Source organism: Lacerta agilis, chromosome 3, assembly GCF_009819535.1.
Source record: "Lacerta agilis isolate rLacAgi1 chromosome 3, rLacAgi1.pri, whole genome shotgun sequence".
NCBI lineage: Eukaryota > Metazoa > Chordata > Lepidosauria > Squamata > Lacertidae > Lacerta > Lacerta agilis.
Window position 1 is genome coordinate 107045176 of NC_046314.1, and position 24379 is coordinate 107069554.

A 24379-nucleotide genomic window follows, 5' to 3' on the forward strand; every position below is an offset into this window, starting at 1 on the left:
CCTTTGTTGTCGAACGGAATCTGTTCCAGAAGTCCGTTCGACTTCTGAAAACGTTCCGACAACCAAAGCGCGGCTTCCGATTGGCTGCAGGAGCTTCCTGCGGCCAATCAGAAGCTGCCTCAGACGTTCGGGTTCCAAAAAACGTTCGCAAACTGTAACACTCACTTATGGGTTTGTGGCGTTCGGGAGCCAAAACGTTCGAGTCGCGAGTTGTTCGTGATCCAAGGTACGACTGTACACAGTTCTTGCTGCCTACATTGGGTAGTTTTGTCTTCCAGTGGCAGAACCCAGGCATAGCCCATAGGAGAGGGGTGAGGAACCTGTGCCCCTTCAGATTCCGTTGGGCTGCAACTCCCATCATCCCTGACCATTGGCAATACTGGCTGGGGCTGACAGGAGGAGGTTGCTGGGGTGTTTTGCCTGTTGCAACCCCTCCCCTTAGCCCAGGCATGGCAAAACTTGGCCCTCCAGATGTTTTGGGACTACAACTCCCATCATCTCTAGCTAAAAGGACCAGTGGTCAGGGATGATGGGAATTGTACTCCCAAAACATCTGGAGGGCCACGTTTGTCCATGCCTGCCTTAGCCTATTGCTCTGGCAGTGTACATACTGTAGCCATCCACTGCTCTTGAGACTGTTCTGCTTCATACCTCTTTAATTCAGGCATAGGCAAACTTGGCCCTTCAGATGTTTTGGGACTACAACTCCCATCATCCCTGAAGACTGGTCCTGTTAGCCAGGGGTGATGGGAGTTGTAGTCCCAAAACAGCTGGAGGGCCGAGTTTGCCTACGCCTGCCTTTAATTCTTCCTCTGTGCCAAACTCAAAATCAGAATCACCTTCGAAAAAATGGGTCTCATGTACCTGTTGAGCTGAAGGGGATGGTTGCTGTTCCTTAAAAACTGTCAATTGCGCCTCTAAAATTTCTTCATGGCTTGACTTGCAATGCATTCCTGGCAGGGGGCATCAACCAACAAAGCATTTTCCAACCATCCTACACCAGCCATATCTGGAGCTCCCTGCATAATATTATTTTGTACTCACAAAAACAAACTGTGAGTTTACCCTGCATGTGCTTCAGGAAGAAAACTGACCTTTGTTGGTTGGTAATTTAGTACAGTATGCAAAATACGACCTTTGAGTCTCCAGGATGCCTAGAATACTCTTTGGGTGTTAGTTAAGGTTATTTCTTTGGTATTGCTTCTAAATTTATCTGATGTCCTCCGCTTCCTCTCATCTCAGCTCTGATTTCTGCTAGAAACATTCCCTAATTTTATCTTCGGATAGTACCTGATTAAATAATGTCAACTAATCATATGCCTTTCTTAAATTAGCCAATTAAATCTGCATACATTTTTGTGTGTGTGTGATATTTTCAGAATTAAGGAAAACACATCCTTTTTGAAATGCTGGGAATTATGTATCAAAGCATTTTCTCCAGCATATGAGAGAGAAGGGCAAGTCTCCCATATTGTGTATACTTTTTAAAAATTCTTATTTAAAAAAGCAACAGCTGCCAAATTAGTTGGTTGCCATTCTGGTTAATCGGATTATTCATCCATTACTTCCTTACCACTTCCTTACCCAGTATCCAAAGCCCCAAGGATAAGGTAGCTCATGCTAACAGTGACTGAGCTGTTTCCCCAGGTTCCATAGCGGATTATTCTGTATAGCCTTCTCCACGATTTTCCCCACCCCTCTTTTAATGCCATCCAAGTTGGTGGCCATCACTGCCTCCTGTGGCAGTGAGTTCCGTAGTTCCACTATTATTATTATTAAAAATAATAACCTGGCACTGAAAATTAAGAGAAGTGGTGTCAGTCAAAGCTGCCCTGGGAACATGGGTGTGGCCAGGATTTTTGTTGGCGGGGCAGGCTTTATGTTTTTTTTTGCGCGGTGGGGGGGGGGGCAGAACCTCAGTTAAGGATTTTTATTTATTTTTATCAATAAAAACCCCTGTCTCCGCCCATGCCTGGGAAATGATCTTATATACTCGGTACAGAAAAGGCTTTCAAAGCAGTGGCCGGAAAGGGCACTGCTCTACATCAAGAGGCAGGGAGTTCCAAAGGGCACGTGCCGCCAACGCTAAACCAAGCGACCGGGTTCTTTTTTAGCAGAATGCGGAGCGGGAGTTAACGCGGTATCCCTATCGTAAGGGGCCCAGCCTGCATCCCTTCCCCCTCCCTCGGCCACATCCTATCCCTCCAGCAGAGAGTTTAGGGAGAAGTAAAGGCTCTCCCAACTTCCTTTCTCCTCGGAGAGATAAAAGGATGCCGGTGGCGACTGCGCTCCCGGACTAGGCGGGCGGTCGCTATCTCGCGAAGCTTGAGCCTCCCGACTTTCCGTCGCGACCTCCGCCAGCTGAGGCTGCTGGAGCCGCTCTCGCGTCTTCTCCTCGGTGCTCTCGCTGCCCTTTCCCCACCCGTGACGCTACGCGGCGGGGGGGCGGGCAGGTGGTCTCCAGTGCCGGGTCTGGCGGTTTGTTCGCTTCCCTCATCATGTCTCGGGTCCTCAAGTCGGTGGATTACGAAGTGTTCGGCCGGGTGCAGGGTGAGCAGCGGCCGGGCTATTATTATTATTATTAATAATAATAATAGAGGGGGAGGGGGAGTGTATTCGAATTACCAGGGGAAGAGAGGGGAAAGGGAGAGAGGGCGCATGCGCGAGGTTCCCTCAGGCTGTGGAAGCTTACCGAGAGCGGGCGCGAGAAAGGGAGGGAATTCGCATGCGCGAGCCGGGCGGCAAGTACCGTCGCCTGAGGCGCATGTGCGGTTACGGGCAACGTTCGGAGAGTTCCTCCGCTAGCGAGAAGTGGAGCTTCCCAACCTACGCAGGGACTCTGCTGCGCATGCGCAACGTGCAGGGAAAGCGAAAACGTGCAAGGTGGTTGCTTTGGGTATGTTAACGCCAATTGATTTCGTTGCTTCGATTGTAAGAAATCCCCCCACACACGCACGCACACATTCTTTCTTTCTCGTGCTTCGCTTGCTGGTTTCAGGAGGAGCCAGTGTAAGACTGCAACTTTTTTTTTAATGGCTTAATAGGGTTGTTATTGCTGTTATTAAGGAGAGGAAATGCAAGAACCTCTTGCCTCAAAGAACCCTTCAGCGCGTATTTCGTCAGTGAATAACGTTGCACACTGCCTGGTTAACTAAACAAATAATAAACATTGGTAATGAATAAGGGAGAAGCAGTTACAGGTAGGTAGCCGTGTTGGTCTGCCATAGTCAAAACAAAATAAAAAATAAAAAAAATCCTTCCAGTAGCACCTTAGAGACCAACTAAGTTTGTTCTTGGTATGAGCTGTCGTGTGCATGCACACTTCTTCAGATACACAGGGAGAAGCAGAGTGACAAAATGGAGCAAGGGGGGGGGGAGAGATTAAAGATGAGGTGTGAACAGGAGCAGTTGTGCCTGTAGGTTAAAGACATGTTTACTCACAAGCAAATCCTATTGAGTTTAAATGGGTTTGCTTCCCCATTAGTGGGTTTAGGATTACACAATCCTGTAGATGTCCATTCTGAAGTAAGTCTCATTGAGTTCAATCGGACACTCCCAGTAAGTGTGTATAGGATTGCATTCTAAGGGTGGCGCATGATGATAAGGGCATTTCACCATTGTGGGGCCACTACTGAAAATTTATTTAATTTTATGTTTCTTACATTTAAATTCTGCCTTTCTTCCATCATTGGGACCACCCAAGGCATGTAGTTCTCAGTCTCCCATCCAGGGACAGAACAGATCTGAACCTACGGTACTTTGCTTCAGCAGAGTGGTGGAGATTATACAGTGGGAAGACATGGAAAATTTTATCTTCTGTATATAGGATCCATAGCTAAAAGGTGGCCATTATAGAGACCGTGTGGCTAGATGTGAAGAGAATCCATAACATAGAAGTTAAGAATGTATGTACAATGACTTTGGATCCACCATATATAAATTATATGTTGTATAGGGATCCCCCTGTAACCCTTTCATGAACTTAATTGACCTATCATCAGGGAAACAAATAACTTTATATTATAAGATGTTGCAACCTCACTGTTAAATTTATTTGCTTACATAATTCAGCTCATACTGTATATATGAGTTGGAAACCCAATCCTAAACAAGTTTACTGTGACACAATTCATCCTGTTATATTCAACAGAGTTTCCTGCATTGCAAGTATCCTTAAATTTGCAGCTTTCATCCACAGGTGCTCAACCAAAGTTATCATGGTGTAAGATACAAGGAATGGTAACCAGTTTCATACACTGGGCAAGATACATCAAGAGATATTTAATCCCATTGATTTCACTGGGAAGTAAAGCATATGCCATTTAAAGTAATGGGCTTTCTGTTCCCTCCTGCTAATTGGCAGTAGGAAGCAGGATAATCAGGGAGGAGAATGGAAAAAGTGAATGCAACAGCACCAGGTAGTGGACAAAAATAATTGTGGCTGTTACGTTTCCTGCATGGTACTGGCTTCATCCTTTTTCCCCAGCTACAGAAAACAGGCTAGTCAAAAGAAAAGCTTTAAAAATGACATTTTCCAGTCTCAGTTCAGCTCTTGTTGCATATAACTATTCCATTATGTTTATTTTATATAGCCTGGCTCAATGAGACTTTCAGAGCAGCTGATACACACACACACACACACACAATCACAATCACAAATAAAACCACACATATGCTGACAAAAATCAATTCTATAAGATTCTTGTAAAAACAAACATTTATTTTATAAATAATATAAAACAACTGCATCAAAACCTATAGAAATAGATAAAAATCCCCCCTGCATATGGCTGTGTATCTCCATGAAATCCAGCAGACACATAAAGATCAGTGGCACACAGCTGAGCTTCATGATGGAAACACACACCCATTTCTACTGCAAATCTATAGCTCGCTTGCTACATCAGAGGACATAGGAGTTAATCATCTGTCAATTTGCAAATAGTTATATCGAGCACAACAAAAACTTTGTGGCAAACGTGCACCACTTGCTATCAGTGTTTCTGGCGTCTTGTTTCCTGAACATGCTAAAATGTTGTTGTACTAGTTTGAATAAAAAACATTAATTTATTTTAATGTTCTTTTTATTCTTTCCTAGGTGTATGTTTCAGAATGGTAAGACAACATGAAGTACATCAATCTTTCACCGCTGCTGTATCATATTTCTAAGAATAAAAATAAGCCCTATGGCCTGTACAGAGACCCCAAGAGTCTGTAATGCCAAGTTTTCAAAGCTAATCTGAACAGTTAAGTATTATGTGTCTGTGGTATGTGTTTTAACGGAGATCCTTTTTATAAAATGCAGTAGAACCCTGATTTTATGAAAACTAGTTGTATGAACAATACATTTATGAGCCATCTTACTCAACCAGATGAGGAAAAAGCACCACGGTACGTGTGCATGAACTTTAACTTTGTGCAAAGGTCTCATAGACTTAAGAGTTTTTGCCCCTTGATCTCCCCGTGGCCCATACTCCCAAACGTACAGCATGGAAAGATTATGTATGAGCAACACGCCGTTTTTCACAGTGACCAAGAAACGCAAGCGAACAGTGCTCACTTTCCAAAGCAAAATAGAGATTGTGGAAAGGTTGGAGAAAGGCGAAACGGCAACAGTGTTGGCAGAGGAGTTCGGAATTGGGAAGTCCACAATTTCACAACTCAAGAAAAACAAAGATACACTCCTGCATTTTGTCTCAATGATGGGCAGCGAAAATGGCAAAAAGAAGCGGAAGACGATGAAATGTGCAAAGAACTCGACGTTGGAAGATGCTCTCTATGCTTGGTTTTCCCACATGAAAAATATTGGCGAGCCAGTCTCAGGCCCACTTCTATGTGAAAAGGCCTTGGAAATGAACAGGAAATTGAACGGCAACCCTGATTTCAAGGCTAGCTCAGGATGGCTGGCGCGGTTCAAGTCTCGCCATGGGATTCACCACCTTGGTATTCATCATGAGAAGCTTTCTGCTGATCAGCCAGCTGCTCAGTGCCTCAAAAAAGAATTTACAGATTTCAAAACAGAGGAGGACTCTGACGCCGAGAGCATTTACAACACCGTTGTCGTTCCTGGACCCTCACATTCGGAAGCTTACAACGCATTAGAAATAGCTCTGCAGTGGCTGGAAGATCAAGAAGAAAGCGATGTGGTACAGCTCCTGTTTTTGAAAAGCCTGAGAGATTTGGCTGCAAAGAAGATAGCGAATTCTCTGAAACAAAAATAAGATCAGAACTTTTGGCAGCAAGAAAAGACAATAATAAAAAACTTGATTCTTGACATAGTCCAATGATAGATCTGTTGCTGTTGATAATGCACTGTATGACTGAAAAATAAATCAATAAGCATTTCAGTTTGTCTTTCTCAAAGCACTGTAGCTGCTGTGATGCTCAAAAGCACAGTTTTCTGAACTTTATTTTATGAACTCTTATCTCCTCAATTAGTTCATAAAATCAGGTTCTACTGTAAATACTGTAAATGTGGACACATGTTCCTGTTAAAATACAATGCCCTTGAAAACTATACAAGGCTCTATTCCTCTATTGCCTCTATTCAAAGCTTGTGGAGGGTCTCTCTCTGGGCCAGAGGTCCATCTGATAATTTCAAGTGGTGTTACTGAGAGCTTGTAGATAGCTTGATAATTATTTTTGGAAAATTTTAGCCTTTGTGTCTTGGTCTGAGCACATGATTTTATTTATATGCTGGTGTTGGAAATGAAAGTAGAGCTCCAGAGATTTTCAAGTGATTTAAGAAATGGACCTTAATGGTTTAATTTCTTTCTTAATAGCTAGTTTCTTTGCAGCTAAGATCCCACCCATTCTCTTTTGCCACTTTTGGACATCTGGGGGTTTGGGAGATTTGGAAACAAAATGATACGTGCTTTCAAGATGGGAAGTCGGAAACTATATACTGAGCTAATTCAGTTTTCTCTTTTTAGTAGATTCCAATGAACTATGCAACATGTTCTGTGTGCCCAAAGCAAGTTAATAACTTTATTCAGATACTAATGAGCTTTGTTCTGGCACATGCAACACCTTCTCCTTCTTTGTGTCCTGCTATCAAACCCAGAAGTCTTCCATTAAACATAGTTTCCAGTTTTGTCCAAACTAGGAAACTGTGGTGAGCAAGTTTGGAACAAACCAAGTTCTTACGCCAACTTCAAATCATGGATAGATTCTGGTTTGTTCTGAACTCGGTAACCACGGCTTCCCAGCTTGAAGGCTAACAGTGAATGAAAGTTAAATGAAGACTTCCTGGCTTATTGCAGCATGCAACTTGTCTTTTTTTCCTTAGCAGTCCAACATTGTCCATCTAAACTTAAGATGCCTTGCAAATTATGCTAACAGGAACATAATAGAAGTGCAAGCAGTGTACTGTAAAAGTATGTAAAATTTTATTTTTAAAGAGCAGTGGGAGAATGTAACCTCAAATTCACTCTTCTAAGAAAGGCCCCATCATAAAGTTCTAACTGAAATTGTTAAGCACCCATGTCAACACTTGGATGATCTTACACAGGCATAGGGAAACTTGGCCCTCCAGATGTTTTGGGACAACTCCATCCCTAGCTAACAGGACCAGTGGTCAGGGATGTTGGGAGTTGTAGTCCCAAAACATCTGGAGAGCCGAGTTTGCCTATGCCTGATCTTACATCTGTGTTTAATAAGCCAGATATGAAGCAGCCTTTTGGTTTTGTACACAACTCCTTTGCTGCTCTCTTTGTTGCACACCTGGATGCAAAGCAAAGATTGCTAACCCACCATAGTTTCCTGTTTTGCTGAACCAGGAAACTTTGGTGGGCAGTTTCTATACAAGCCAGGATCCTAAATCATCATTTATAAAGTTGGTTTTTGAATCATGGCTTGTTTCACAGCCAGTAACCATAATTTCTTGGTTTGGACGAAACAGGAAACTCTTGAGACTTCCACACGGCATTCAGACATTCTGCAAAGCAAGATATGACACTTGTGGGATGCAACTCCATGTCTGTTGGTCCTCTTGAATGCTTAGGGGGGAAATTGTGCAGAAAGAAATGTGTTGTTTTAAGGCTGAGCTGCATTATATGATTTCAGATACTGCATAAAATCTGTGTATCTTCTTCTTTTTTCCACCCCGCCCCCCTGTTACCCGCAACCCTCAACCAGTATACAGAAGATAAAGCTAGGAAAATGGGAGTAGTTGGCTGGGTTAAAAATACCAGACAAGGGACGGTTACTGGCCAGGTACAGGGTCCAGAAGATAAAGTACAGGAGATGTAAGTACAGCGTTTCCTGAAACGTGTGCTGTGCTGGCTTCACTAACTTGCTGGATTGGTTAAAACGCTTCTGTCGATTAACAAAATGGTTTGGGGAAATGATACTGAAGCTCTAAACTGGACTTCCTCCAGGTTTTAAATGAAACAATTTGCTCACTTGGACTTATATTCAACCTTGCATTAAGTAAGTAGTTCGGTGAAGCCAAGGATGTCTGTTAGCACTGTGGAGCTCCCCCAGTCCCTGGCACCCCCTATATCTGCTCTGGGGATTCTCTCAACCCTCTGGATCAGATTTGGGGGTGGCGTGCAGAGGGAGAAGAGGGAGAATTTCCCCATTGTGCTAGCGGTAATCTGCACACGTGAAACTATTACGTTGGATACTGCCCTAGATATGTAAATTAGAGAGGTTGGCTCTGTTGTCACTTCCAGATGACCAGCTTATTAAGCATTCACCCTAATTCATTTGCACAAAGTGTGTAGAGGAAGTTAGACAACATTGGCTGTTTATCGAGCATTCATTCTGATGTGTTTCTTGGGGAGGTTTTCCATTTCCAGTATTGCGTCAAATAATTATTACTCCATTCTTTTCAGTGCATTTCCCTGTCACACTTCTTATTGCAAATGTCTGATATTTTATTTTATTATCACATTTATATTCCACTTTTATCTTCCAAAAATCTCAGGGCTGTGCACATGATTCTCCCCATTTCATCCTCACAACAACCCTCACAACAACAACAACAACAACAACAACAACAACAACAATAATAATAATAAATTTATACTCCGCACATCTGGCTGGGTTTCCCCAGCCACTGAGGGTGGCTTCCAACAGAACATTAAAATGCAATAATCTATTAAACATTAAAAGCCTCCCTAAACAGGCCTGCCTTCAGATGTCTTCTAAAGGTCTGGTAGTTGTTTTTCTCTTTGACATCTGGTGGGAGAGCGTTCCACAGGGCGGGTGCCACTACCAAGAAGGCCCTCTGCCTGGCTCCCTGTAACTTGATGGTGACCGGGCCACTTGCTTCATGGCCGAGTGGGGATTTGAAGCCTGCTCTCCCAGTGTTGTGCAAGAGCTCCATATCTGCTTTAATTGTACCACCTGGATTTGCTGGCATATGACTGAATCCCGCCTGAAAATAGCAATGGCTTACAAGCACCCAGAGACAGAACAGTCTCTCGCCAAATGGTTTCCTATTAAGGGAACCAGCATAATTGCTGCAGCTGTGGCTTCCGTTTATGGAGGTGACATGTGACTTCTGAGGACGCCCACCTTCCTAAACAATCTGAAGTCTGCCCAAGCCCTTCAAAAGGAGGGGCTGTTGTTAGAAGACCCCCTTAGGGCTTATATTTGCCAGGAAATGTTAAGGATTCCTATTAAGAGTCCTCCTTACTTTGCTATACTGTATAGCTGTTTCCAGCTTTCTAAAGATGGGGGGACCTGTAGACGACTAGCCCATGTCTCTTGGCCCCAAGCAATGGGTGGCATTCAAGGTGGAGCTGGGGCCTGCTGAGATCCCTTTTGGTTTGGGAGCTTGCTGATGACATCGTAGGCAAGCACATGTGATCTTTGATGAGAAGGTTGGATGTAATCAGCTCCACATACACCCATTTGGCCATACATCACCAGTAGCCCCAGCTGTGCCTATGGGTCAAGCCTAAGCTATCGGAGTCAGAAGAAACAATGGGCGGAGCTTTTTCATTGGAAAATATTGCAAAGCTGTTTGAAGAATGAACTGAATCTGCACCATAGGGAGAGAAGGGGTTCCATAGAGTTCTGAGTTCCATAGAGTTGTTTTTTGCAGATAGCCTGATGCTTTCCACACTGCAACTCCCACCAGCCGAGATTGATACACATCTGTGTGATTATTTTGCATGATTTGTCCTGCTGTTTTTACTATGGATCTTTATTTACTTTGGTTGTGATAATTTAGTGGGTCAAGGAACTCTGCTTGGCACTGAAGTCCCAGCCCCTGCCACTGAGAATTGTATTCACACACCCCTCTGACCTCAGAGATTTCATCAGCTTCTGCTCACACTCTTTTGAACAAATCTTCAAAAAATGAGGGATAGAAACTTGGTGGGTTTTTTATTAAGTTGTACCCCAAACCACATTCTGAATTTCTCCATATTCATGGCATACATGCATTCATTATATAGAAGGCATAGTCAATATGGTGTCCTCAAGAGAATATTTGACTCCAACTCCCATCATCCACAGCCAGCATGGCCAGTGTTCAGGAGTGGTGGGAGTTGTAGTCCAACAACATCAAGATGGTTCCATATTGGCTATCCCCAGAGAACATCCTGGATGGCCTGGGATGGATCCTGAATAACTTGAGCAGTCCTGCTGGGAGGTGAGGGTACAGTCCCTTTTGCTGCAGGTTCCTCTTATAATGGTTTAAAAACAACTCCAAACGTGGCCAGGTGCCAAGATGAAAAGGGTGAGAGCAAAGGGCGGAGGCTTGTTAGTCTAGTACTTGGAAGGAAGAAGACGAGAGTACTGAGTAATGCTGGGGAAACAGAATGCAATAAATCAAAGGCACTCTAATTTCTGTTGTGTAAGGCTGATTAGAGGCAATTAGTTTGGTAGAAATGCTGTATTTCTGCCAAGATAGCTGATCGTTTCGCATAATATGTGAAGGGGCCATTAATTTATGTGTTGTTTTGATTTCAAGATAGGAATGTCATATTTTTTTTTGGTCTGGGGACGCAGATATAGAGCCAGAGATACGGTGCTTAAAAAAAAAGTGGCAGAGCAGCTTTTAAACTGATTGCATGGGGGGAGTCGAGAGGAGCTGATTCAGAACAAATCATCAGGTTGAGGGGGAAAATATTTATGATTGTTCAGGTGTGGGTGAGGTAGAAGTAGACAGAGGGCAGGAGCACACAGCAGCAATTCAGAGAGCCAAAGCTCTGTAGGGTAAAATGCATGTATCAAGCACATTTGGAGAGAGGCCCTATTTATGTGTTGTTGCGCTAATGCTTGAAACTTCCAAGCCAAGATGTGTGAGCTGGAGGGTTGGGTCTTAGAGAAGACATAGATACAGTGGGCATAAAGGATTGGAGAGGACCAGTAGGACACAGTTATCTCTGGATATAAACTGTATAGGAAGGGACAGAGAAGGGCATTTCGGAGGTGGTGTTGCTCTGTATGTCAAAAGAGGACACAGAGTCTTAGCAAGTTTGAAACCCCACAGAATCACTGTGGGTGGTGATACCAGGATCCAAGAATAATTGAGTGCTGGAGGAGGCATGTTGTCCTGGCCAAAATGCTCAGGGTCACCTTGAGATGGAGAATGAAAACGAAGAAGCATCCTAAAGAGGAAATGCTAGAGTAATGGTTGAACTTCAGTTCCCCATAGCAACCCTGGACTTAAGTGGCACCCAGGAGCTGATGCAAGCTGTAGGTGTTGTTAAACCAATATTGAGCACAGCGCTATCTGATTTAATGGATATGTATAGAATCATGACTGTAGAGTTGGAAGGGACCCTGAGGGTCATCTAATTCAACCCTCTGCAATACAGGAATGTAAATGGACAGTTGCTGAGAAAATGCGAGAATGTTGATTTTCTAACAAAAATATGTACCTTGTCTCAAAGATCAACAGAGGACTGGAAAGTGGGCAGTGTAACAGCAATTTTTGAAAAGGGATTTTGGGGGATCCAGGAACTTATGGTTTGTTTAGTGTAACACCTGTTTTAGGAAAACTGATGGGAAGTATTATTGAACATAAAATTAGAAAGCTTATGGATAAACAAGTCTTGCTGAAGCTGGCTTCTCAAAGGACCTAACTTTCTGAGCTCTAGGTGGAGCTGTTTGATGGGTAATGGTAACATGCACTACACTTCTCATTGATGTTCACCTATTTTTAGCTGCCTCCTGAGACAATCTCTTCTTTCCCTGCAACATGGAATCTTACCTCCTACTGCGTCTTAATAGTCCCTGTGTTGCCAATCAAAAAGGGCCGTAGCTCAGTGTTAGAGCATCTGCTTTGCTTGCAGGAGGTCCCAGTTACAATCTCCAGGTAAAAGAGGTAAAGGTAAAGGACCCCTGGACGGTTAAGTCAAGTCCAGTCACAGGCGACTATGGGGTTGCGGCATTTATCTCGCTTTCAGGCCAAGGAAGCCGGCATTTGCCCACAGACAGCTTTCTGGGTCATGTGGCCAGCATTACTAAACCGCTTCTGGCGCAATGGGACATTGTGACGGAAACCAGAGCGCATGGAAATGCCATTTACCTTCCCGCCACAGTGGTACCTATTTTATCTACTTGCACTGGTATGCTTTGAACTGCTAGGTTGGCAGGAGCTAGGACAGGGGAATGGGAGCTCACCCCATCATGGGGATTTGAACCGCCAACCTTCTGATCGGCAAGCCCAAGAGGCTCAGTGGTTTAGACCACAGCGCCACCCGCGTCCCCTTATTTCCAGGTAGGCGTAGGAGAGAACCCGGCCTCAAATCCTGGAGAAGCTCTGCCACTGAGCTAGATGGACCAATGGTCTGACCAAACAGCTTCCTAAGAGAATATAGCCCCTTTTATTTTCATTGATTATGGTAAATATATCACCCCAGCAGAATGCTGTCACAAGCAATACAATGTGCACCTTTCTGCTCCTCCTTTTTCTTAGGGGCAAAGCATTTCAGAAGGGACGTCCTTTATAGTGTGAGGAGAGGATACTGGACTCTTGCATCACCAAAATGCCACCTGTTTCATGTCCTTTATTATTGCTATTTTTAAGAGCGCACGTCAAGCCAGCGCGCAGAAAGACATGGTCGTTCTTTAAAGCACAGTCCACGTTAATGCATCCAAATGCAAACAGCTTTTCCTTAGAAAAGGCGTGAGGAAATGCCTTCATCCCAAGGGCCACATTCCCTTGTGGGCAACATTCCGAGGGCCACATGCCTGTGAGGGCCAGGGGCAAAAGTGAGTGGGGCAACAAATGCGAACTTCACTTTGGTACAGTATGTTTGTTTTTTGACACCCACCCACCCTTCTCTGTCCTCCATCCAGGGAAGCAAGAGGCATGATATGAGCTCAAGGTTACATTCCAGCCTGGCAAAAGTACTCAAGGAGGATGCAAAGCAGGAATGGGGAAGGGGTATGGCTCTGGAGAGTGTGTGGCCTAGGGAGAATCCCTATTTGGTCCCTAGGCCTGAGGTTCGCCATCTGTATCCACAGTCCCCAAAGGCTAAACCAGGGGTAGGCAACCTAAGGCCCATGGGCCGGATGTGGCCCAATCGCCTTCTCAGTCCGGCCCACGGATGGTCCGGGAATCAGCGTGTTTTTACATGTGTAGAATGTGTGCTTTTATTTAAAATGCATCTCTGGGTTATTTGTGGGGCATAGGAATTTGTTCGTCCCCCCCCCCCAAAAAAAATATAGTCCAGCCCACCACATGGTCTGAGGGACGGTGGACCGGCCCATGGCTGAAAAAGGTTGCTGACCCCAGGGCTAAACTGAACAAGCACATCTGCAGTGAATGTTGAAAAGGTCATGGCTGCAGGCAGAACCATCAGTAGGGTCTGTCCAGCAGATCTCAAGGCATGGTTTGGCAAATAGTGGAAGAGGTGCTTACTTATATATACCCTCATTCTCATTCTCTTTGAACTCAGCCCTCACACAGGGAGGTAGAGAGAGATGCTCAGCTGCTGGTAGGCACCAGCCATCAAAGTTGTTGAACGATCGTGTTCTCTGTGCAACAATGAGTCAGTGCATCTGACTGTTAAACCAGAAAGTTGGTGGTTCGAGCCCACCCAAGGATGGCTGTGGTCAGGATTCCTGCATTGCAAGGGGTTGGACTAGATGACCCTGGGGTCCCTTCCAACTCTACAGTTCTGTGATTCTGTGATCCTCTCCAAGGTATTAGAGCTCACTAAGAAGAAGAAGAAGAAGAGTTTGGATTTGATATCCCGCTTTTCACTACCTGAAGGAGTCTCAAAGCGGCTAACATTCTCCTTTCCCTTCCTCCACCACAACAAACACTCTGTGAGGTGAGTGAGGCTGAGAGACTTCAAAGACGTGTGACTAGCCCAAGGTCACCCAGCAGCTGCATGTGGAGGAGCGGAGACGCGAACCCGGTTCCCCAGATTACAAGTCTACCGCTCTTAACCACTACACCACGCTGGCTCTCTTTAAGGAAATCTCTTTAGCTATTAGACTTCGAGACATCCCTTGAATGAAGTTTTAAAAGTCAATTCAAGTGCTTTGCAGTCTTGGGTCCCCGGACACTGCTGGACTACAACTCCCATCATCCCTGACTATTGGCTAGACTGGTTGAGGATGATGGGGTTTGTAGTCCAACAGCTCCTAGGGACCTGTGGTTGATGAAACTGATTTTATCATTGACAAAACAAAAAAAAAAAAAAAAATCCTTCCAGTAGCACCTTAGTGACCAACTAAGTTTGTTCTTGGTATAAGCTTTTGTGTGCATGCACACTTCTTCAAAATATTTCAGGGCAAAAACTGAGAAGACTCCTGTTTGGTTGATTTTTGCTTTTTGTTTTGGAGAAGCACAAATGGTGAGGCGTTCGTAGCTGTGCTTTTTGATCTGTAGTCCAAAAATGAAGCTGTTCCCATTGTTGCTATAGTAACCTGCCATGATACGACAGGCCTTCCTTTTTTGGTGCGGAGCTTGTTCCACGTTTACGTCGCAGCATAATTCTCATTTCCAGAGCAGGAGGTAGGAAGCTTGCTGGAGGTGGAGGTAAATTTATTTTTCAGAGCAAGGACATAATGTAAATTTAGAAGCGATTGAAAAAGGCTGTTCTTTGTTCCTGCCGGAGGCTATAAGTAGTAACCATGTTCCTAAAGGGTATCATACCTGATGGAAAATTTGAAGAGAGAGCTGGCGATTGATGAATATTGCACCTCGGCTGAATTAACACCATTGGGATTTTCAATAATAATTCCAGCAGGGTTGTAAACTGACCAGGGAGTCTTCTCTTCTCATGAGGTGGCCAAAGTACTGGAGCCTCAACTTCAGGATCTGTCCTTCCAGTGAGCACTCAGGGCTGATTTCCTTGAGAGTGGATAGGTTTGATCTTCTTGCAGTCCATGGGACTCCCAAGAGTCTCCTCCAGCACCATAGTACCCCCAGGCAAAAGTCATCTTTCTATGTTCCCATTTTCTTAAACTTTGTCTGATATTGTTTGCACCCAATTTGAAGGCCTGTGTACTCATTTTAAATGCTAGCAATTAAAGTAATCAACATATATTAACGATTCTCTCCAAATTCATGGAAACCAAATTCCCACGGAGTTGCTGTCCCGCATTTGTATGAATGTGACAAAATTCTTTCTGCCAGCTGAAGGCTTAATACAATCTCTTAATTAGGATTTTGCAGAACGTCTCCTCGCAGAAGCTGAATCATGACATTTTCTTGGCTCTTAAAGGTCATTTTGCATGGAAATGCCACAAGCTTAGCTAGCTAGCTAGCAATTGTATATTAGCCTCTCTCTCCCCCCCCCCCCCACTTTCTAATGCATTCACAGCAGAGTTGTGGAGTTTATGCTCCTAGGTGCATCCCAAAATCCATTATTAACTATTTCAAAATCTGTAATTGACTTCCATAAGTTTAACAAATGTTACTTCCAGCTCATCTTCTGAAAGATACTCGGAGTCCAGTGTGATTTTCATGCTCTTTATTCAGCTCATAGTAGTGAGGAATGTAGTTCCCCCAAAACGTTTGCTTTATATACACTATTTACACAATGGGCCCCATGTGATTGGCTAATTCCGGGATACTCCTGTATGCCAATCAGAGTGCGGATTTACTTCCACCTGGAGCTGGATTGGGTGGCTCCTGCAGACCAATCAGACTGCTGCAATCTCAATCCTATTGTTCTGGGACCAATCAGACTGCTGCAATCTCAATCCTATTGTTCTGGGACCAGTCAGACTGCTGCAATCTCAATCCTATTGTTCTAGGACCAATCAGACTGCTGCAGTTTGGATCCTATTCAACTCAGTACATAACATCTTCCATATTGAATCTTTTTCTACAGCGTCTCGCACCCAACTTTGGACATACACCTCTCCAAAGAGCATGTCCATATTAATACTGGTAACAAACCGCCCAATCTAGCCCAAAGAGTAGTTGTTGTTGTTATTATTATTATTATTATTATTATATTTGTACCCCGCCCATCTGGCTAGGTCCCCCAAGCCACTCTGGGCGGCTTCCAACAAATATTAAAATACATTAGTTATGTCTGGTTGATTTCCTTGGGAGAATTAAGCAACAGTTTTAAGGCTGCAGTCCCTGTACCCAGGTACCTTGGTGTAAGCCTTAAAGAACTCAACAGGAGTTACTTCTATGTGGCTATGCACCCTGGCCCACAAGAAGCCCACTCGACAGCCCGCTGTGAAAAATTTGCAGCACACTTTGCAGACAAAGTTGCTCAGATCCGCTCTGACTTGAGTGCTGTCGTTGAATCGGGTCCTGTGGATGTATCTGGCTGTTACTTGTCCTGTGGCCATGAAAGCATTTCAGTTTGTGAAGCCTGAGGATGCGGGCAGCATCCTTAGAGAGGCGAGAGCCACCATGTCTGTGCTGTAACCTTGCCCATCCTGTGACGTAGGTTCGACTGGGAGTCAGCGTCAGGCCAAAGCTCACCCAGTGAGTTTCAGGACTGAGCGCAAATTTGAACCCTGGTCTCCCAGGACCTAAGTCCAACCCTCGTAACCCAGAGCTTTCCAAACTTTTCACGTTGGTGACACACTTTTTAGACGTGCATCATTTCGCGACACAGTAATTCCGTTGTACTAGCAAACCGGAGGTTCAACTAACCCCTTTCCAGTCCTGGGAGGAGCATGGGGAGCGTTCACATGACACACCTACACCCTGCAGCCGACACACAGTTTGGAAAGCTGTGCTCTAACCACTATCGAACACTATCTTTCATCTATATGTGTGTGTGTGTTGTGTTTCCCAGATTCCCCGCAGGCTCCTATGGAATGCTCGCCTGTCCCTTCCCTCTCTCTTCATTTTCATCCCTGTGCCCTCAGAAGGCCTCCGTTGCAATCTTTCCACCCCCAACCCCACGTTGCTGGGAGGATCAGGCATAGGCTACCCTGGCAATGACCCCCCTCCCATTATTATTATCCCATCAGTTGTTTTTGGCTCCAGGCTCTCTGTCCCACTCCCTCTGAGAAAGCACAAAGGAGAAAAGAGGAAAGGAGGAGACTGATGGCAATAGCACGAAGGAGGCCAGGGAGAAGCACTCAGGAGTCAAGAGCCCGAGCCACTTGGCATGCAGAGCGCGCTGGCAGTGTCAGGGCATGAATTAAAGCCCACTGTAGTCGAAGGCTCTTCAATGCACTTGTGCGTTAGTCAGTTTGCTCCCTGTGTCAGCACTTTCCCCAGCTTGGAGTGCCTTTGTGTTCTTTAGCTGAGCTATAGAAGCTGCCCTTTAAAGGGAAGAACATGAAAGGGGCCCCAATACATTCATGGCAGCTGCTTTGCATACAGAAAGCCCTGGTTTAATCCGTATCCTCTCCAGATGAAGTGGTACCGGTATTTTGGATAGCCGGGTTGCAATGGCTTTCTGCGCAATTGCAAGGAGAACGGAAGCCATTTGGACCGGTGGTCTTGTTTCGGGGATGGACGAATCCTATCAATTTTCGTTTCACCTAAGTGCCTCATTATTCCAGCCTTAAATTCAGTTTGCAACATTCCCTCGCTCCCTCCCCTTTATTCCTTCCCCCCACGTAAATTGAATATCTTATGTCTGATCTTAAGCTGATGCAGCGCTCTCAACAGAAATGGACGTGCTACTTAGAGGAAGAAATGCATTTCCCCAGCAGCAAAGTCATTGCATCCAGCAGAAATGCTGTGCCCTTGCAGCAGAGGCACTTCCTGTAGAGGAGGCACCCGGAAGCTGCACAACAAATCATTAACAACACATTTACTGAAAAAAGAATGAATGAATGATCAGATGACCGGGAAACTAATGAGGAAACTGATTCACAAGACTCTGGATTATCCTGACCTGCTTAGCTCCAGGAAAGTGATGGCCTCACATATCTTCAGACTATACTCTGTTTCTGCAGTTACCAAGATCCAGAGATCTACATTAGACACACATTTATGGACTTAGGTCCACTGAGTGTGTATTTTTGTTTAACTTTTCATTGAGAAAGACTACAACATCATATCTAAATATGCTTTTCAAATTTCCCCAACAGTCTTCTTCTTTGGCAATCACTCGTAGCCGAGTAAGATTGTCTTCCATAAACATGGTTTTAACAATGAGTCTGTAAGTGACTGTGGAGGCCAATTCTGGATCCACACATCCTTCCACAGTGGGGACATTGGTTTCTGGGCGGGAGTTGATCACTGTGTGGATTTGTCAAGTGTGCCTTCCTCTTAGCACGTTTCTCCCTTTCGTCCTGAGTTCGAGTGTCTTCAAAGCCCACGACACATTTGGTAAAGGCTGTTCTCCAATTGGAGTGCTCACAGGCAAGTGTTTCCCAATTGTTGGTATTTATACTGCATATTATTATTTTTTTAGATTTGCTTTTAGATAGTCTTTAAACCTTTTGTTGACCACCAGCATTATGTTTCCCATTTTTAAGTTCAGAATAGAGTAGTTGCTTTGGAAGACGATAATCAGGCATCTGCACAACATGACCAGTCCAATGAAACTGATGTTGAAGAATCATTGCTTCAACACTGTTGATCTTTGCTTCTTCCAGTACACTGGCATTAGTTCGCCTGTCTTCCCAAGTGATGTGTAAAATTTTTCGGAGACACCGTTGATTGAATCTTTTGAGGAGATGGCGTTTATAAGTGTTCCACGTTTCACAAGCATACAGTAAGGTTGGTAGTACAGTAGCTTTGTAAACAAGCATTTTGGTTGTTTACAAAGGGAAAGCTCACCTGGCCCAGACACGGAAAGGATTGACAGATGGATAGCTCTTTCTTGATTCTGTGGTTGGTGGTGCATTGCCGTTCTTAGTTGGTGGAGTGATTTGTCTGGTTAATTCCGATAACGAATGAGACTCTGGCATGCTAACTACCGGTAGTTATGCGACCCCCGAGCTAGGGAAGCTTTTAATGTATAATAGATTATTGTATTTTAACATTCTGTTGGAAGCCAGCCAGCCAGATGGGCAGGGTATAAACAAATTATTATTATTATTATTATTATTATTATTATTATTATTATTATTAATTTATTATAATGTCCCAGTGCTCAAACACTGCACTTCAGTCAGGAGAAAGCTGCACTCACAGAGCTCAGGCGATGCTGGATTTTGGCATCAATGTCAGCCCTTGTGGAAGCTACTGCACTGCGCTGGAAAGAACATTACCAATATCTCCTTAACCGCAACTCCCCAGCAGTGGTTTGTGAGGAAAGCTGCTTCTTCCAAAAACTGAAGGCCTAGTTCCTCCGTGAACAAAGGGTGTACCATTTTTCAATGTTTGCCAGTATTCCAAGAGAGGGGAAATCCAGCTCACCCACTTCCAGCATGGAGCGCTCAACAAATTATCCCCCCCCCCCCCCGAGGGAAGGCTGCCCTGGATGAATGAAAAAGAAAGGTTCACAATTTGTACTGAAAAGAACAAACCATGCTAAACCCTTGATTTCATATGTGGGGAATGTTCGCTCGTTAATTTCTTTTGTTCCCTAAGCAGTCATCCTTGGTGAAGAGGAAGGGAATGTTTTATCTAACATGTGTCCAATGGCTTCTTTCCAGTGAGTTGGCTTCAGTTCTCAGGCAGGTCTCAAAATCCTCACTTCCTGTGCTCTCTGCTTTCCGAGCCACCAGGACAATTTTCCTAGAATCGTTACCTCTGGGAAATGAAACAGAGCCTTCCTTGGGTTGGCAAGCGATACAGGGTGGAGCAAATTCTTTTCAAATGTCCTCTTCTAAGAAAGCGAAACTTAGGGGCTTCAAGTTGGGCCAACTGAGATTAATTTTCTGGATGATTTACAGTGTGAGGTGGAGTTCCTATCAGTAAGGGTCCACTCCTTTAACAGGGTGGGCCTCTAGCTATCTGCTCTACCCTAAAAAAGAAAAGAAACGAAACAATGAGAGTGTTTTTGGACTTAAAATTTCTGGAAGAAATCCTGAAACAATTCACTCTCTGCAATAAAGTCCTTCGTATTATTGCTTCATTGTTCATTCTTCCTCTTAGAGTCAAAGTCAGGCTTATTTATATACCATATCTTCTACAAATAAAATTTGTACACAGAGTAGCTTGCAGAAAATAAAAGATGGCATCCAATTCCCCCGTACTGTCAGTGCAAGGAATTTTGCCTGTGCAATAAGACTTCCTCCCTTCTCCTCCTTGTGTGCATGCCCTGTGCCTTTTCCAAATCTGTTCCAGGAGGGTCGGGGTAATCTCCCAAACAGAAATGGGTATGCAGTAGGAAAAAAGGAAAGCTTCCTTGCACTGATGGAAAGCTTAAAAGGTAAAAGTAAAGGGACCCCTGACAATTAAGTCCAGTTGCGAACGTCTCTGGGGTTGCTGCGCTCATCTCACTTTAAAAGCCAAGGGAGCCGGTGTTGGTCTGCTTCCGCGGACAGTTTGTCTGGGTCATGTGGCCAGCATGACTAAGCAGCTTCTGGCGAAACCAGAGCAGCACACGAAAACGCCATTTACCGTCCCGCCAGAGCGGTACCTATTTATCTACTTGCACTATGTGCTTTCCAACGGCTAGGTTGGCAGGAGCAGGGACCACTAACAACATAGCAGCAATCCAATAATGTTGTTTTGAAACATATCAGAAATGTAAACGAGTAAAAAACAACAACCACCATAGCCAAAGGTCATTTTCCGATGCTTATTATTTTCACTTGCAACTCTTTTATATCCAAAAAGCAATAAAGCACCTACCAAATATAGCCAGCAGGAATGGTGTACATAGATACTTGATGAACATAATGGTGATAATGCACAATCTATGGCATTAATGATGTCTGTGCATGCTGTTAAACACTGTGCCTATTATATTAGTGGGAAGCGGGGGTGAAATCAAAGTGAATTTAGCGGTGGCATTAACAAGGTGCATACATGTGTGAGAGACCATGGTAGGGCTGGAGGAGAAATTCATTTCAATTTGCATTTAAACATGAACCTAACCTAATTTCATAGAATCATAGAGTTGGAAGGGACCCTGGGGGTCATCTAGTCCAACCCGCTGCATTGCAGGAATCTCGACTAAAGCATTCATGACAGACGGCAATCCAGCCTCTACTTAAAAACCTCCAATGAGGGACAGTCCACCACCTTCTGAGGAAAGTCTGTTCCACTGTCAAACAACTCTTACCATCAAAAAAGTTCTTCCTGATGCTCAGTTTGCTCTTTCCAAAACAATATGAGAACCAAAACACAGCCGGCCTTTGAAATTCACACTTTTCTGAATTTTGCAGTGTAGTTCTCCAGCCAAATCAGGGGTACAAAAATGAATATATCGGGGTAAAGCATCCAGAAAAAGCACACTTTAGTGAAAATAATGTAGAAAAGTACATTATACATTATATATTAGGGAGAACCAGTGCTATAGCACCCTCCTGATAGGTACTGGAACTGAGTTCCAATGAGTTCTAGCTGAATAAAAAAGCCCTGGGGAGAACTGTCTTGAAAAAGAAGAAGAAGAGGAAGAAGCACATTAGGCAAAATTGCATACAAAAATGTGTACATAAGGGAAAAAATTGCAGTCAACTGATGAAAAAAGCAAACTAATGTGGAGAACTGAACTTAAGTGTGGGAAAAGGAGCTATGGGAAGGAACCAAAATCGACAGACTCATCCATCCCTACTATACATCCATGTTTTATTTTATTTTTAGTACAGCTCATTGGTTTAAAGATTGCAGTTCACTCCCCAGCTCTTCAAAAGAAGCTAGGGTCAGCACAAGATACATTTCTGCTTGGTGCCCCCCTTCCAGTCTAGAAAAATACTGGACTGATATTGGAATCTTACTTCAGTAATGGCAATAGGGTAGCCAAACCTGAGGGCAACAGTTTGGGATGGGTGGGTTATGGGAGGTATTTTGTGTGTGTGTGTGTGTGTTTTGCTAATATGTATTTTGCTTTTATTCTGCATTTTTATGTTTTAAACTGCCCGGTGATCTTCAGATGAAAGGTAGTATATTAAATGAATGAATGAATGAGGGGTGCAGGACAGACCATGTAGCATAAACACATTTCTGTCCAACAACAGGGTATGACTTTTAAGTGGTTAAGGTACCTAAAAGCAGCCCTGCTTAGGGAAGTTTTTAATGTTTGATCATGTGTGTTCTATGTTGTTTTTATGGGATTGCATCCAATTTCATTGTCCTGTACAATTTCAATAAAGAAATCTTATCTTATCTTCTGCTGGGAGCCGCCCAGAGATGGGTGGGGTTTAAATAAGAAAATTAAAATTATTATAATTATTACTGTTGTTGTTGTTGTTGTTGTTGTTGTTGTTAAGTAGGAACACCTGGGAGACTATCCCTGCTGCCTCCCAGCATTTGCCGCCTGAGGCAGTTGCCTCAGTTGCCTGGTGCTAGAATAGAATTGTAGAATCATTCACCCAGAGGATTACTTACATAATTTGCACGCGCTAATTGCTTTGACTGAAGGGGATCCAGTTCTTTTCACCTCAGACTGCAACTGCTCACATGCCCTATAAATCAACCTTTCCAATGAAAGCCACTGTCAGTGTGAATAACACTGGCCTTTAGGGCACCATAAAACATGTCACACTATCTAAAAAGATACGGATTCTTTTATGTGAGGTTCCTTCTGGGGATGCAGGTAGGAGCAGGACCAAATCCTTTGTATTCCTGCCCAACTTGTATATGAAAGTTTGCATGTGTGATGTTGCAGACAAAGATGACAGCCAAGGCCTAATCTTTCCTAATAAATATTTAGCACTGTTAACTGTGCTATTTGTGGCTTCTGCCAAATGATAAAAGAATGGCTTGAGAATCCATTGTGCTTTGCTTTTTCCATTTTATCCTCACACCAACCCTGTGAGGTAGGTGAGGCGGAGAAATACCAAATGGCTCAAGATCACTCAGTAGGCTGAGGGGGGCTTTGAACACTGGCCTCCCCAGGTCTTCCACATCCTAGCCCAACACCCCAACTGCTGCACCACAGAAATAAAATTTAGCATTTCTTCTGTGCTAGATCAGCAGGTGTTATTGATCTCCATATTGCATTTGCTTTGTTTCTAGATGCCCATCAACCAAGTTCCCTGAACAGTTTCCAAAAATCAATAAAACAGGCAAATCCAATCCAATCCAATCATTAAAACCTTATTAGTGCAACAAATAACAACAACAACAACAGCAACAACAACACAGAACCTCACATAAAACAACATGAAATTTAAAGTGTAATGACATCAGCTCTGTTCACATCTGCCTTTGAGGGAGGGAGATGAATTTCAAGAAAGAAAAGGAAGGAGGGAAAGAAGGAAGGAAGCTGAACAACCATAAAATTAACACAAGGAGGCTTAGACTGTGACAGGCTTGCCAAAGTGAGATCTTTGAGAAGATGAGATTTGAAGCAGGGACTTTCTGGTGCACAGCTCTGTTTATTAGCCACTACTGTTTGCTAGGGACGTGGGTGGCGCTGTGGGTTAAACCACAGAGCCTAGGGCTTGCTGACCAGAAGGTCGGCGGTTCGAATCTCCACGACGGGGTGAGCTCCCATTGCTCGGTCCCAGCTCCTGCCCACATAGCAGTTCAAAAGCACTTCAAAGTGCAAGTAGATAAATAGGTACCGCTCCAGCAGGAAGATAAAGGGCTTTTCTGTGCACTGCTCTGGTTTCACCAGAAGTGGCTTAGTCATGCTGGCCACATGACCCGGAAAGCTGTCTGTGGACAAACGTCGGCTCCCTCGGCCAGCAAAGCGAGATGAGCGCCACAACCCCAGAGTCGGACATGACTGTTCCTAATGGTCAGGGGTCCCTTTACCTTTACCTTACTGTTTGCTAGCAGATCTTCCAGGTTCACACTGTTTAAAGGTGGTGAGTGAACAGCCACCACGTCCCCAGATATGAAGGGAGAGGAATACTATTGCTAGGTATTTGTAATCCTCCACCATTATATAAACATCTGCCTTGGCTGGGGGTGTCATTCAAAACATCTGGAGGGCGTTAGGTTGGAAAAGTTTGGATATATATT

At 44.1% G+C, this 24379-nt stretch overlaps 1 protein-coding gene across 2 annotated transcripts in view; it reads left to right on the forward strand.

Moving 5' to 3' along the window:
* Nucleotides 1–2337: 2337 nt before the first annotated feature.
* The window catches only part of ACYP2 (acylphosphatase 2), a 52187-nt gene continuing 30145 nt past the window's right edge, over nt 2338–24379 (forward strand). Inside the window, exons 1-3 of one of the 2 annotated variants that reach the window (XM_033145085.1) lie at nt 2338–2550; nt 5099–5115; nt 8137–8246. In XM_033145085.1, coding sequence (XP_033000976.1) covers nt 2499–2550; nt 5099–5115; nt 8137–8246 — 179 coding nt within the window. In that variant the 5' untranslated portion in view covers nt 2338–2498. Of the gene's footprint in view, nt 2551–5098; nt 6348–8136; nt 8247–24379 lie in introns of those variants that run through there. The other variant, XM_033145084.1, reaches the window with a different exon arrangement.